General features: G+C 38.2%; 1 protein-coding gene across 3 annotated transcripts in view; it reads right to left on the reverse strand.

The window, feature by feature from the left end:
- The window catches only part of NELL2 (neural EGFL like 2), a 329,888-nt gene that overhangs the window by 273,590 nt on the left and 39,994 nt on the right, over positions 1-16,304 (reverse strand). For all 3 annotated transcript variants that reach the window (XM_045462596.1, XM_045462598.1, XM_045462597.1), the window contains one exon: positions 5,531-5,681. In XM_045462596.1, coding sequence (XP_045318552.1) covers positions 5,531-5,681 — 151 coding nt within the window. The remainder of the gene's footprint in view (positions 1-5,530; positions 5,682-16,304) is intronic.

Below are 16,304 nucleotides of genomic sequence, written 5' to 3' on the forward strand. Positions count from 1 at the left end.
TCAAAGGCAGCAAATGACATTTTTAACCTCTGATATGCAATTAATACATATGCATATATATGAAACACATAACGATATAAGCCCAAAAAAGAGTGGCACAAATTTAAAAATTGCATTGGAGGCAAATGCAGGACAGAATTAATGTAAACTGGAAAGGTCAGTAAAAGCTTTATGGGGATGGAGCAGAGTTCTGAAGTGTGAGGAGGATTTGGACAAGAAGAGGGAAAGGAAGGGGGTGACATACAGGTGACAAGCAGACTGGTCACCGCGCTCGGCATTGACACTCCACTTTCCTTCATCTCAACCAGTGCCGGAGCTGCCGTTCCCACAGTTTCTATTTCTTAGGGACTTCTTCCTACTTAATTTGGCATCAGAGCAGGCTGTACAGCAGGTAGCCAGGTTCTCACTTCAATCAGCCCAAACAGCGATAAGATTGGAGTCAGGGACTAACGTAAGGGAAGAAGAAGTCGTTTCACATCATCGCTGACAGTAATATTAATGTTTATTTAGTAACTGGTCTGTAGTAGGCACCCTCCAGTGGGCTAACTCACAAAGCCTAATTCCGAGAAATAACTCAAGTTCTTGCTCTTGAGCTTTCCATCTGGCAGGCAAGAACATATGCTTAGATGAAGCACCGTGACCTCCCCCTACCAACCCCAAAAGCATCTAGGGAGTTAGCTTCCCTCAGGGTGAAGAAGAGCTCTTCCATGAACTAGGAAGGACCTTATGGAAAGCGGGACCTGCTCCTAATCACTGCCAGTGAAAGGATCAACTATTCACTGTGACAGGCATTTTTCAACATTGATCTGGTTTATAGCTAACCAACCAGTGGAGCACAAAAGTTCATTCACTTTATCCAGACACATATTTTGCAAACTAGTTCTTCTAAGTGGAAGAACCTCAGGCAATTACACTGAACACACTTAGACACTTTTTGGACATTTTGCTTGGATTTTTTCATATGTAAGAATTTGATTATCTCTATTTTAATTTGTATCCAATGATGGAATAATCCTTGGGCATTAAAAAATAGACTACAAGTGAATATTTGTTGACATGGGAAAATTGTCAAGATATTTTGCTAAATTTTAAAAAGTAACTTGTAAAACATGTACAGTATGAATCAGTTTTTTAAATATTATATCTCTACCCTTAAGTAGACACTTATAACTGAAAATATTAGTAGAAACTATCCCCAGGTGGTAAAGTTACAGATGATTTTGACTTCCTTCTTTGTAATTTTCTTAATTTGTAAAATTTACTATAACTATCATAATATTTAAAATTTGTAGCATAATTAAAATTTCCACCTTCAGTAGGATCCATTCATCAATATGTGAGCATAGAACCCACACTACTTCCTGAGGAAAAGCTTGGCCCTGCTCTTGAGAACTGCCTACTTCAAGAGGAAATGGGCATCTTCCATTCAGGTGTGTCCTTGTCAGGCTCCTCGGTTTTTACATAAAATGTCAGTCTTTCCTCCAACTTAATTGCTATTGTTGCTCAACACTTAATTCTCACTGAAGTGTCAACAAAGAATAGCTACAATTCAAGTATTTCTGAGAGAAGTCTAACTTGAATTCAGTATTATTCTCATGAGAAAAGCAATTTATATGGAATATTGCCTTAAGGACATGGCCTTTTATTAGAGTTTCATGTCAGAGGCACTATTGGAATTTTGAGCAGGAAAATTTGGCTGTACAGAACTTTAGTGCATACTACCAAGGGCCTCTGAGGGTACAGTACTGTTTCAAACACCTTCACACGTTGATGCAAGTTCCTGACATCTCTGTAGCTTTGCTTTTCCCTCAGTGCTTTACAGCATGATGCCACCAGCTGATATGAAGCCCTCTGGATTCATTTCTCTAAAGACACTCATTACATCTTGCATAAAAGGGCATAGGAGAAATACGTCTCTGGTCTCAGAACTAAGAACAATTGCATTATCTTAATCATCCAACTGGGTTTCTATTTTTCCTTTGCCCTGATTTTCATATTTCATTGTATTCTTATTTGTTGTCCTGTAGATAGCCCTATAAACCACGCTAATTTTCTTGTGAAGCAAATCAAAGAATAAATACGTAAGTGTTCATGATACGATGAAACTAAAAATAGGAGTCAGATTAAGGAAAGAAAGAACTTCAGCAACACCACAGAAAAAAAACAAAACACACACCATAACACAAGATCTGTCAGGGTGCTAAAAGGTTAGGAGATATCACAGTATACTGGTGAAAACACCACATTCAAGAATCAGAGTAAGTGGATTTGGGTCCTGATTCTGTCACTAACTAGCTAAGTGGTGCTATGGGAGGGGGGGAGGGGGGGAATGGGCAGAAGAGAAGGAAGTCTAACACTAGACCCTGAGGGCTGGCAGGGCACTGAGGTTAAGCCGGCTGGCTCTGGAATCAGATTACCTGAGTTTAAACCCTACCCTCACTTACTCTTGAGAATCTTCAACAACGTAAGCTCTCTGGGTTTGTTTCCCCCCCCCTTTTTTTTTTCCAACAAAAGTTAATTTTATTTACTTTGAGAGAGAGAAATCCCATGTGTGGGCATGAGTAGGGAAGGGGCAAAGAGAGGAGAAGAGAGAGAATCCGAAGCAGGCTCCACGCTGCCAGTGCACAGCCCATCACGGGGCTCTGTCCCAGGAACCGTGGGATCAGGACCTGAGCCAAAACCAAGCTGGACGCTTAACCCACTGAGCCACCCAGGTGCCCCCGAGTTTGTTTTTCTTAACTGTAAAATATGAATGAGAATAGTGACTTTGTATGATTATGGCACTTTGTGGAATTTTTTTCTCTAGTGTTCTCAAGCACTTTATATGGATTTACAGATGAAGAACCTGAGGTACAGAAGAGTTAAGTAATTTTCACAAGGTCACAAGGCCAATAAGTGGTATTGCTATGCCTGGAATTCACGGAGTCCATCTCTAGACCCACACACTTAACCACTGCCCAGTCCTGATGATAAAACGAGCTAATTCACAGCGCCCGGCACACGTAAGACTTTAATAACTGCTGCTTTACTAAACAAATAAAAAGAGCCTTGAAAACCTAAATGATCTTTTATATCCTAGAAAGATACACCATATCTCAAATATATTTGATACACCATATCTCAAATTTGTAGATGATATGAAGAAAGAATGAGTAAGTAAAACAAGGAATTACAGAATTAATATTAAATTCAACAAGTATGACTGGAAAGCACAAGAGCTGAGCACAAAAATTTATGTATAAATATGTTCATCATGGCGTTATTATTAAAGTTAAAAAAGGAAATGAGTTAAATATCCAAAGTGAGGAGCAGATCAAATAAAATATGGCATATCTACATGCACAGACAAAAGAACTGGGTTAAAATATGGCAAATTTTAAACATTGGTCTCCTTTTAGTAAAATGATTTGTATGAGTTTTTCTATTTCTTTACAATTGTCTGCTTTTCAAATTTTCTACAATGAAAATATATTGCCATATTAATTTAAAAAAAAAAACAAATATTATCTTTCATTGAAATAACTCAATAAAAATTCCTACATGTTTTCGCAAATCTACTTCACAGGAAAAGTAAGAAAAAAAATCTGCCTGATGGCAAGTTATCCTTCCTCAGGTCCTTCACCAAGAATCTACCTGATGATGGTCAGGTATTTCGGTGGTCCATATACTTATTGTTTAAGATGCTAAAAAAAAACTTTTTTTTCCATACTATCTTAGTAAGTATTAGATTGAAAGTATAGAGATTACAAGAAGTCTGTGCTGGTCAAACGTTTGTAGAGTTATTCAGTATATTCAACTCCAGGGACCAACAAAAACATTGCCCATCTGGGATGCATATAGATGAGGGCAGTAGACCTCAAGAATTGCTGTCAATTAAGTCTAAAGAGGAGCAGATGGAGTACCCAGCGCTGGTTAGCCCTGAGACAAGAAGGGTAAGATGGGAGGCTGCAGTGACCATCATGGATGTAAGGATATGCCATCTGGAAGAAGGCTGGACGAGTTCCATGTCTCTACTAATGGGGTGGGGGGGGGAGTTACAGGGCAGAAAAATCTAGTGCCCAAAACACAGGGGAAATTTCTTTTAGCAAGCAGAAGTCATCAGCAATAAAACAAGCTGCTCTGTAAAGGAACAACATTCCTTTATTTTATGTGAATCATGTTGCCTAAAGCCCAAGTGAGATGGGCAAAGTCACAGTACTGTAATGTAAGCAAGGAGGTCTGATATCAATCACTTGAAGACCAGTCCTGTCCCTGGAACCAGAAACAGACCAACGGGAAAAGCCCTAGTGAACCCTTGGAAATGGGACCTGTCCCTTTCTTGCTGTGCCTTGAAGATCCTAAGCCAATTACCAGATAAATGTTATCATGGCATCCTCCTGTCAAACACAGGCCAGGACCTGGGAGGAAAGAAACCCAAGTAGGGGGTTATGCCAACCCTCTCGGGCTATAGATGGAATAATGCGGGGCCTTGATGCCTTGAGAATAATCCAGGTAGAGTGTGATCAGGAACCTTGCTCTCTATGTCAACCTGCTGTATCTTGTTCACTACGTATATGTGCTTCTGTTTGCCCTTTAGTATTTCATAAAGATTTTCAAAGTCCCAGGCTACCTCATCCCTGGTAAGAGAAACCAAGAAAAGAGGTTTCTCCCCACACCTTAACAAGATCATAAAAACCATGTATATATTTCAAACACTTATTAATCTCCACAACCACCCATGAAATAGGTACTATTACTCTCCCCATTTCACAGGTGAGGAAATTGTAGCACAGAAAGGCCATGTGACTTGCTCAAGGTCCATAGGTAGTAAGTAATGGAGTAAGTATTCAAAATGGGAACACAAAGGAACTTGCATTGTCAGAACTGTGGTAATTCTTTCACTCAAGGGATCATTTAGAGCTGTTTGGTGTTATTCAGTAACAATCTATGCATATGCCAAGTGTCATGAATGAGTTTCTCCTTCCTCCCACCCCCTCCTCCCCATTACTCCCACCAGCTCTCCCCTAATCATGCTTCCACACATGTGAGAGACTGGGAGATACTAGACAGAATTTTGATTCAAAACACATGCAAGAATACAGCTGTGACTGCTGCAGTCTAAGAGACGCATCAAGAAAGAAGTTACCTGTCAGTGATGAAAATTATGACTTATTAAACTCAAACCCAGGCAACTTCCTAAAGAAACTAAATATAGTATTTTTGTGGCCAACTATTCACAAATTACAAAGAAGTATGTTCAGCCTTAACATTGAGGAAGATATCTCATGAGGAATTTAGTCATTAATAAGTGTGTCTCAGGAACAGTGATTTCTGTGTGCTTTTAGCAACATCAAAAGCACCAGCTAGCTTCTTTTGCATCTAGGCTGATTTCAATTACTTGTGTTTGTGATTTTGCATAATATAGCAAAATTATTCTAGCTGTTTTATTCCAATCTTGTATATTGGATATCTTGATTTTGTTTACTTCTTTTGAATGTGTTCATTTAACCATATATAACGAAAACACAAAAAACCCAGCAGCCACACTCACCTGTGATCCAAGTGGTGAATGGAGAGAATAACTCCAGAATTCAAGTGGGTCTGTTTCAGAGTCACTAAAACAGTAAATTCATGTTTATTTCTCAGCTTCTGAAAAAACTGTTCAGCTGTAGCAGTGGATGCTTTTATACTTCTGGGAGTATCTAAAAAAGAAACATACATTAAATAGATTAGAATTTGGTTTTATAAAGTATCCTTTCCATGAAACATCTTTCAAAAAACATTATCAAGTAATAACTGATAAATACCAAGTTTCAGATTCCTTCAACAAGATTTTTTGCTACAGGGACACCTGGGTGGCTCAGTCAGTTAAGCATCCTACTCTTGGTTTTAGCTCATGTCACGATCCCATGGCTCATGAGTTCAAGCCCCGAGGCTCTGTGCTGACAGCGCAGAGCCTGCTTGGGATTCTCTGTCTCCCTCTTTCTCTGTCCCTCCCCAACTCACTCTCTATCTCTGTCTAAATAAATAAATATTTTTTAAAAAAACTTTTTGCTACATATAACACAGGACAGTAAACCAATTACTGGACTCGTGTTTCAGGAATTCTTTTTCTTTTTTTTTTTTTTTTAACTTTTTTTTTATTTATTTTTGAGACAGAGAGAGGCAGAGCATGAACGGGGGAGGGGCAGAGAGACAGGGAGACACAGAATCGGAAGCAGGCTCCAGGCTCTGAGCCATTAGCCCAGAGCCCGACACGGGGCTCAAACTCACGGACAGTGAGATCGTGACCTGAGCCGAAGTCTGACGCTTAACCGACTGAGCCACCCAGGCGCCCCTCAGGAATTCTTTTTCAAAAATGTCACCTCTGGGGCAAAGAATCAAAGGATTCTGCTTGAAGAAGTGTACTCCCAAGTTTTCTCCTTACACATACCCTATATTCTGGATACCACAGCCACATCAGTGTCAACAGTGAGCAAAAAGATGTACTTCATAGACTAGAACCTAAAAGACCATGTTAGAGCCATTTAGCTTTTCTGACGCCTCATGACAGAAAACTGGATTTAAATCTATGTGCCACCTTCCACATTGATATCCTTAGCCAGAAGGCGTGCTATAAATAGATTTTTTAAAAGATCATTGAAATTAGTCACTCTCAGCCTTCTGCGCAATGGATGAAACATTAAGATCAAATTGTCTTACCATGCTGTTGAAAGAAATACATAGAACTTAATTCCAATGTCCTCTTCTCCAGACTTAGAGAAAGCCTAGCCAAGGAAAGTATGCGTGGGAGAGCAGAAACTTTTACCCTACACTTCTACCTGGTTTAGTCCTGCACTCCAAGACCCAGGGAGTGGGACCCAGAGGCTATGGGGGCAATACAGATAGAAATGGATTTAGTGGGTAGGAAAAAACCATTATTCAAGCCATCTGCTAACTGAGCATAAGGCTCTCCTATTCATAGTGTGTGCAAAGGGTTGATGGGAGCCAGAAATACAGTTTATGTTGTTCTCAAATCATCCTCCTTGTTTCTATGCTTTAGACTAGGTAGGCTAAGTAACTAGACTTCTTACTTTAGAGTAGGTAGTCTAGGTAACTACTAAGCAAGTAGATCTCAATGGAAAAACTACTGGCATTTAGAAAGAAAAACCCATCCTTGTGCAAAACTGTCCCATGCTTTGCAGAATATTTAACACCCCTGGTTCTGGCCCAGTGAATGCCAATGGCACCCAACCCCCAATCACTGTGACAACCCAAAGCTTTCACACACATTTCCAAGCATTTCCTCAGCAGCAGTGTAGCAGAAATCTTGTTGAGAACCACAACTTCAGTGAAAGAGTTTATAGGATTAATCTAAAATTCCATACCTTCCTAGCCCCACAAATTTATGGAATAAAAATGTACCCACATGATCTGTGCCCATCACTGGGAATGGACAGACATGGAGAAGCCCTCAAGATACCCACAAAGTAGTGGATGAGACAAATAATCCCAGTACAATGAAAGAAATGCTGTCATACAGGTAGGTACCAAGCGTGGACGGATCACAGATGTAAAAGTAGCCATCATCATGCGGAGGGAAAAATCTCATAAAACAGACGACACTTGATCTGGAGATCACCAGGTAGAAAAGAGAAAGAAAAGCATTCCAGTCATAGGAAGAGCTTGGGAACAAGCAGGAAGGTGTAAAAGGGATTTTTGCTCAAAGTTTTAGGAAAAATAAATTTCTTGCTTCAAAAAAGAAACTTCCTCAGTCCCATCGAATATTCACAATTCAAAAGCAGAACAATAATCTGCAATTTCTGCCATGGTCAACATAATAGTTTCCCCTCAAGCTCAGTCAGGGATAAGATTGGCTGTGGAGGGGATTCCATACAATTCCTCCTAGCTCCAAAACTTTCCACTTCCTCAAGGAGGCATACAAAATGAAATTCCATGAGAATAATTAATCTAGTGTTAACTTTTTATCCACTCTAGTCACAAGGAAATCATTCCCAAACTTCATCACTTCATCTTAATTTGATAGATAAAAGCAAATTAAAATCAAATTATAAATATTTATTATGCTTCCCCCTCTTTCAACCAGGTAGAGCTTCAGCAGCACCCTTTGTCTTGCCTAGTAGGATGATAGATGGGGATGCAAATGAGAGAAGCAGAGAAAGGACTACACTGAATACAGAAAGGAAGATGAAACCCAGAGAGAGAGAGATATCCAAAGATGTGATGTGGAGAGCTTGAGCTCATCCAGTGAGAGAAAAGAATTTAGAAATGCACCACAGCTGCCTTACAAGGTGAAACTTTTTTAAAAAAGAGATTCTTAATGAGGGTTTTTAGGAAGTTTTGTCATTTGGTATGCATAGAAAACCTTCACTAATCTCTATATTATCCTCTCCTGCTTTTGGAGTCAGATTTGTGGGGAGAGTTGACAGGTTGTCTTATTTGTGAGAGTTTTCTTTATTTTGTTTTCAGATGAAATGATATGTAAAGATTGACCTTAAGAGGAATAGAAGGATCTAAAAGAATGGATTACATTTGAGTATCATTAATAAAAATGTAAGACACCATGGTTGAAAACATGGTGAAGGAATCTATAGATGAAAGAAACATTTTTTTTAATTGATCAATCTATACTTTGGAAATTTTTCTCTGGTGGCCACATAGAAAGTTATTTGAAGAAAGAAAAAAGTTGAACGCAGGGAGAACTCTTAAGAAACTCTCACAACTCAGATGATCATTGACTTTTTTGTTAGATTTCACATATTTTAAACATCACATATTGACATCCCTACACTTCCTTTCCCAAACCAAACCATCCTGTGCAACTTCTCCTCCCAGTTCATTATCTTCCATCTTGCTCCCTCTGTGAGGGCAGAATGACTTACTGGAAGGAGGGCCCCTCCTGCACAAACATGGCCAGCAGAAGCTCCATTCAGCTCATGCTATAGTGACAGGAGAAATAATATTGGGTTTTGTTTTTTCTTCCATCTAGATTAACCAAGTTCATTACAGAGAGATTTTAAAATGGGCTTGCATGAAATTCCCACCCGTGTTATGCAGAGGGGCAATATGGAAGGCAGTGGGAGGGAGAGAACCTGACCTGACTTACTATGGCCTCAGGATGGTCTACTGACCTGGCAACGCCAACCCAGGGGCCCAAGACACAGGTGAATATTTTTAAGTTTCTGGATTGTGACAGAGAGAACTTAAAGGAAGTATATAAATCATGATTGCATCATAATTTTTAGCTGTTGACAGAACACCATCTCTCATCAACCCTGACCTCATCCTAATATTATTTAAATCTATTGTTGCCCTTAAGAACATGTTTTCATATATTCATCATGCTTGAGTCCAGGAAGGACTTGATGGGAGTCTGAACTCTCTGAAAAGCATCAGAATAAATAGAAGAGGAAGAATTCAAGAGAGTTTTAGAAAACAGAAGAACTGGATCAGTGATAAAACACATGCAAAAGGCAAAAGAAAGAGAGAAAACTGAAGTTAATTGAATCTAAAGGTTCTAGCTTGAGAGACTAGATGAAAGGAAATGCAGTAGCAGAATGATGGGATTTCACTTTTAGAAATGGTTGGGACACATATGTGGAAGTGTCCAATAGGAGGTGGGCACTATAGAACTTGATCTCATGAGAGAGGTCAAGGTTGGCAATATAGATTTAGAAGTCATCAGAATATAGTATCTGAAATAATAGGTGTGCCTGAGTAAATCATAGGAAACACAAGAATGAGGGTATGAAGGATGGAACACAGAAAAACTAAATCTGGGGGTGCCTGAGTAGCTCAGTAGGTTAAGCATCTTACTCTTGATTTAGGATTCGTGATCTCATTGTTTACGAGCCCCTCATCCAGCTCTGTGTTGATGGCACAGTCTGTTTGGGATTCTGTCTCTCTGTCTCTCTCTCTCTCTCTCTCTCTCTCTCTCTGCCCCTCCCTCAGTCACTCTCTCAGAATAAAAATTTTAAAAAACTAAATCTGTTGCATACACATATATAATGTTGCACAGCTGCTACTATACAACATTTATCCTTCAAAAATGTATAATGATATGTTTTACCCTTTGAACCCATATTCCATTTTGTTCTCACAAAGCTCTGGAAACTAGACAGGAACAACCATTACTACGTCCTTTTTCAATGAGTAAAACAAGCCAAGGAACAATCCTGTGATTCACCCACAGAGGTGATAATGCCAGAGGCATTATGGGGATGACAATTTCTGGTCCAGTGTTCTTTCCACTAAATCATACTGCCTCCTGAACATGGCATCCTTTATCCATGCTTAACTGCCACTCACAAATATAAATGCAAATAAGAGAGCACCAACATAGAAAATAATCCAGAAAAAAAGTAATGATATAACATTTTTAGTTCTTTAAGTGACGAGCTTAGTAGTGATTTTAAGAAAGGTCACATTCCTCATTTGCATTTCTGTTTCTCAATGTGTAAAATTAACATTCCTACCTTCCATTTTCATCTCAAGGATTATACAATGTTCAGAGAGACTTCTGAGTTCCCACAGTTATTACTATAGACCCAGTTCAAGTCTTCACCAGAAAATCAAGTCAAAGAAACCATCATGTAAGAGTTAATTTTAGAATTAATAATTCAATGTAGGTATGTGTGAAGCAACTTCTCAACAAGGCCTCCTGCTAAGGAACCAAACAGAAAAATGAAGTGTGGTGGCTATCAGAATGAACTTGGATCCCAGAAGAATAAGGTTTCAATGCCAGCTATGCAGATTATTAGCTATGCCTGGTGTAGTAAACACCATGTGTTGGCCATTAGGATTATGATACTTATCATTATTACTCTTCCAAGCAGTAAGACTGTGGAATCAGCCAAAACTACCAACAGCCGTGATACCTTTGTGGTGATTTCTGAGCTTACTTTCATTCTAAGCATCCCCAACTCCGCCATAAATGATCAGTTTCCACATTTCGAAATTGGTATAAATGTTTTCGGCAATCAAATTACTCTTAAGATAAAATCCTGCCTACCACTCTCTATTTCTACAAAACAATGAGTGATCATTCATTTACGAACAAAAATCAATGTAAATTGAATTTCTTTTCAATGAAGGGCTGACAGAGATCATTTGAATTGCCTCTTCAGGAAAAAAAAACAAAAACAAAAACAAAAAACAGGCTGATAAAAGTGGCCTTTAAACACTACTACAAAGCCCCACAGAAAAACTTATCAACACACCCATGCTAGAGTAAATCTTTTTAATCGGAGAACTGCTTGGGTTTAAAACAAAACTCTGTTTCAATGTTTTCCATTTTTATTGTGTACAGAGCCCAAAAAATCCCACTATAAGAAACAATTCATGGCATTTTAAAGCAGTTATTAATAAGTAATGAAGTAGTTCTGAAGCAATTACATCAAAATATTCATTTTTTTGTCATGGGACTACCAGAATGGAGTGATGCATTCCTGTGTGGATGTAGTAACCATTTCTAGGGATTTCCACCATGTGCTATGGATTCCCCATATACATCACAGTTAGGGGGATACAGGAGAGAGAAAGTGGTTTATTTCAAAAATAAGACTTTAGGCACACCTGGGTGGCTCAGCAGGTTGAGAGTCCAACTCTTGATTTCAGCTCAGGTCATGATCATAGGGTCATAAGATGGAGCCCCAAGTCAGGCTCCATGCTGAGCATGGAACCTGCTGAAGATTTTCTCTCTTTCTCTCTCTGCCCCTACCCTGCTCTCTCTCTCTCTCAAAAGAAATAAATAAACATTTAAAAAAACAGACTGTAGATTAATGGAACAATGTATGTGATGGCAAACATGGGTACTTACTGAAAAAGAGAGTCAGACTGGAGCTTCTTTCAGTATTTTTAGTGTGTTAGCAAAAGTAAAGAGAAGGGATTTGTCCATCTACCAATAACAAACCGGCAAGAATTATTTTCTTCTTTTGCACTTAAACTGCATTACTACAATTGCCATCATGAATCGCACGAGTCTCTGCCACTGACAGGTCTCTATCCCATCTGCAGTGTATAGAACCTAAATTGATTTTCCCCCACATAACCAGACTAATACAAATACCAAGTACAAATTCAATTATAAAAACAGTCTAATCTCCAGCATAAGATGGTTGACTTAGAATGTGCCAAAACTCACCAAATTACTTTTTTTTTTCAGTCTCTATGAAAGGCTGTTATCTTCTGAATTCAGGTTAGAAATATACAAAGTCAGAACTATTAGTATAGTTCCTATCCATCGCTCTTACTCTCGCTTCAATATATTCATGCCTTTATACTGCAAACTTGCAAGGCAAAGTAATGGTTACAACTTTAAAAGCCATTAATATTTGATTAACACTATATATGCAGTTTGCAAAGTCCTTAAACATGAATAATCTCATGTAAGCCTCAGAGCAACATTGAATAAATGGGATTATTGCTCCAAAGTAATAGAAATTACAGATGAGGAAAGGGAGGCAGAGAAAAGCCAAGAAACTCGCCATCATCACCATACATGGCTCAAAATCGGAGCTCTAATATAGTGAATTTACTATATTAGAAACTTGTTGGTTCGAACCTCAGGCGCTTCCCCAGTGATATCTGAAGCAAGCTCTGAACATAAAGGGCAAGGAGAGACAGAACAAAGAGGCAGGCCATTCCAGATTGGGAGGGGGCAGTTTTAATAAAGCAAGGGAACTTAGAGGCTTGCCCTGGGCAGCCGCAAGACGCACAGATCTCTACATCTGCCTGCAAACATCATAAATTTATATAGAAGCCTTAACTGGATTCACTCAGTTTATACCAATCCAGATGGTCTCAACAACACACTGCTCTCTCATGGCCACATCCCTGAAAATGACTGCCACTGTGGGAATGGAGGGCGGAGGGCAGAGGGTACATTTCAAGGAAGAGGATGAGGTAAGGAGCCTCCAATTGCCCAGGGCCAGCTCAAGGGTCAATTGGAGGTCACCTCCTCTCCTCACCTCCTCTAACAGAACTATCAAAAGCAATTAGGATAGGATAAATGATCAAACCCACCAAATTCAAGTGGCAGAGCTGGGATCTCAACCCAAGCCAACATGCTTCTTATTATTACATGATAGTGTCCTACTAACATGATGGTGATGCACACTCTGGAGAGTAAATAAACTATCATATTAAGTTAACTCTTATAAAAATATATTCTTAAGATAAATACGTTTTTCTTGATCTTCAGATTCATTTAGGCTACACCAATCTACAAAACTATATATAATCTTTAGAGAATCTAAACTACTGAGATAGAAATTGTACTTTTAATCAAAACCAAGGGGCGCCTGGGTGGTGCAGTTGGTTGGGCGTCCAACTTCAGCCAGGTCACGATCTCGCGGTCCGTGAGTTCGAGCCCCGCGTCGGGCTCTGGGCTGATGGCTCAGAGCCTGGAGCCTGTTTCCGATTCTGTGTCTCCCTCTCTCTCTGCCCCTCCCCCGTTCATGCTCTGTCTCTCTCTGTCCCAAAAATAAATAAACGTTGAAAAAAAAAATTAAAAAAAAAAAAAAAACCAAAAGTTTTTTTTTAAACAAATGTTTATTTATTTACTTTGAGAGAGAGAGTTGGAGGGGCAGAGAGGTAGGGAGAAAGGGAATCCCAAATGCGCTGACATGGGGGTCAATCTCATGAACCATGAGATCATGGCCTGGGCTGAAATCAAGAGTCGGACACTTAACCAACTGAGTCACCCACGCGCCACACCAAAACCTTTTTTAAAAGACAATTTTGAAACAATTCTTCTTAAAAAACTATTGGGCAAAATGTTGTGAGTACCCACAAGTTTTTAATGGGGCAAACCCACATCTAATGATGCCCATCCTCACCCTTCAGAGATCTATATGCCCTTTACATTACTAGGTTAGCATAGTGCATACTCTTGGAAAGCCAACGTCCTCTTCTACATTTTACTTGAGAATAAAATTTAGTGAGCTAAATCCCAAAACCATCTCAAAAGTTTCTTTCAAATCAACAGCTAATTATAATTTGATTCAATGCACAATAAGCATATATATCCTCATGTATTATTTACAAAATTATTTGTTAGCTTAATGCTGTGAATATCCAACCACATAAAAACATACAAATGTGAATACAATCAGATTTAAAACATAAGCTTCAGCACCATCCAAAGAAACAAAAACAAATAGCAGGTTCTACTCCTGGATTTAGCAACTAAATGGTTTACTTTAAGCAAATCATTTATGACTCATCTGTGGGAATTTTCATTAATGAAGTGCAACAAAATTTCATCAGGATGTAGGAGGGTGACAAACAATAAAATGTCTATAATTTTGAGCTTAAAATTACAGTATTAAAATTTTATACATAACACATTTAATACAAGTTATTTAGAGTATTCCATTTTGTTTTGGGTCTAGGTTAACAAGCAACTTTCTGATAATAATTCGGCTTCCCAGGTACATTTTCCTTCAGAGACAGCAGTAGTAATTAACTACACGGGTATTCTGGCTTAGTTCACTGTTATAATCTTTGTTGTAGATTAAAATTAAAATCAGCACTTGAGTATGTAATCAGATTAATGCTTTTGGCTTGCGTGAAGCAGTTCCTTAGAACCTCACCAGTGAAATTACCAACTGCTTTGTTACCAGAAAAATTAAGAGGATAAATGATCTAAACAATATCCCTCTTTATGATCTCTACTCCCAACTGGAATACTGCTCAAGACTAAGATTAAATGGGTAGAAATGTTAAGTAAATAACAGGGATGATGATAACGACAGTGATGGCAGTGTAGATGACAATGTCATCTACAACCTTAATAGACTGGCTGTATTCCTGTGTTAAGACTGCCTCATTATCTGTAGATAGCAGTCTCAATAACATCATTTGAATATATGTAGCAGACTTAAGAATCAGTAATTTGCTAGATCTTTATTTAAACCAATCTGAATGAAATGTATTATCAAATTGAACCCAAACTGAATGCGCACAACTTGTCCACTAATATCAAAGCCAAATGTCTTAAATACGTAAGTAAAATTAGACTCATGGACTATCATACTTTATGAAACACGCTTTTGCTTTGACTAGAGCAATTAAAACCTTTAATAAATAAAATGTATGAATGTCTTTTTAAAAAAAGAAAAAAACTTGAGTTTTCACTGGGCTTTTTTCACTGGGCTTAGCCTTAGCAGTACATCAAAGGTTCAAATGCACCTTCTTATACTGACACATTATCAGTGTATGAAGTATTGCTTAAATTAACAACTTACTCATCTTAGCATTAAACTGTATAAATTCATGAACTACATCATTTTCCCTCTTGTAAATTATCCTATATAGAGTATCCTATATAGAGCATATATATATATATATATATATATATATATATATATATAATATCTTAAGTGCAAATATAATTACTCTTCATAAAGTGTTCATATGTATTAAGAGAGTAACTATAAGTGCAAAAGAAAAATGTACCTATGCTAATTTTTTAAGTGAAAACTGAATCACGAGTTATTTCGTTAATTTCCTTGAGGTCTGATCAGATTCATTCAGTCCCTGAGAAGGATAAGAGAGAAAAAATATATATATGTCCCTTCAAAAAATCTGGCTATCTTTTTATCCACATGTGTGCTGATGTTTTGGCTTGGCTTTAGTCAAATTATTAGTGTAAAAAGAAAGAAGGGGTGCCTGGGTGGCTCAGTCAGTTAAGCATCCAACTTTTGGTTTGGTCATGACCTGTGGTTTCGTGAGCTCGAGCCCCACATTGGGCTCTGTGCTGGCAGGGTGGAGCCTGCTTGGGAGTCTCTCTCTCCCTTTTCTCTCTGCCCCTCCCCCACTCACGCTGTCTCTGTCTCTCTCAAAATAAATAAACTTAAAAAGAAATAAACTTAAAAAGAAAAAAGAAGAAAGAAAAGAAAACTAACAGGATCAAGGTGAGATCTCTACTATATATCTTTAATAGTTGACTGACACCTATTAATCGGCAAGAATAAGGAATAGGGATCTATAACATACAGTTTTACACATTTATATAAAATGTTATGGTTATACATTCTACAACCTCAGATTGCACAAGCAGATTCTAACAGAATCTTTGCTGAATAGCCAAAGAGATAGGATATAGTGCCCCATCAATTATGCAGAGCTGAAATGCTGAAATGCACAATTTCATCTTCCACCTAATAGGCCAATTTGACCTGAGACATCAATTTTGGGAGTTTGTTCTGCTTTATCCTTCTTTAATTATAATAATCAAATTATTTTAGAATAACAAGACACCAAAATATCAGTTACCATGATTAATCACCCTATCAAAATTGTGCTACATTTTTTTTTACTAT

Source organism: Leopardus geoffroyi, chromosome B4, assembly GCF_018350155.1.
Source record: "Leopardus geoffroyi isolate Oge1 chromosome B4, O.geoffroyi_Oge1_pat1.0, whole genome shotgun sequence".
NCBI lineage: Eukaryota > Metazoa > Chordata > Mammalia > Carnivora > Felidae > Leopardus > Leopardus geoffroyi.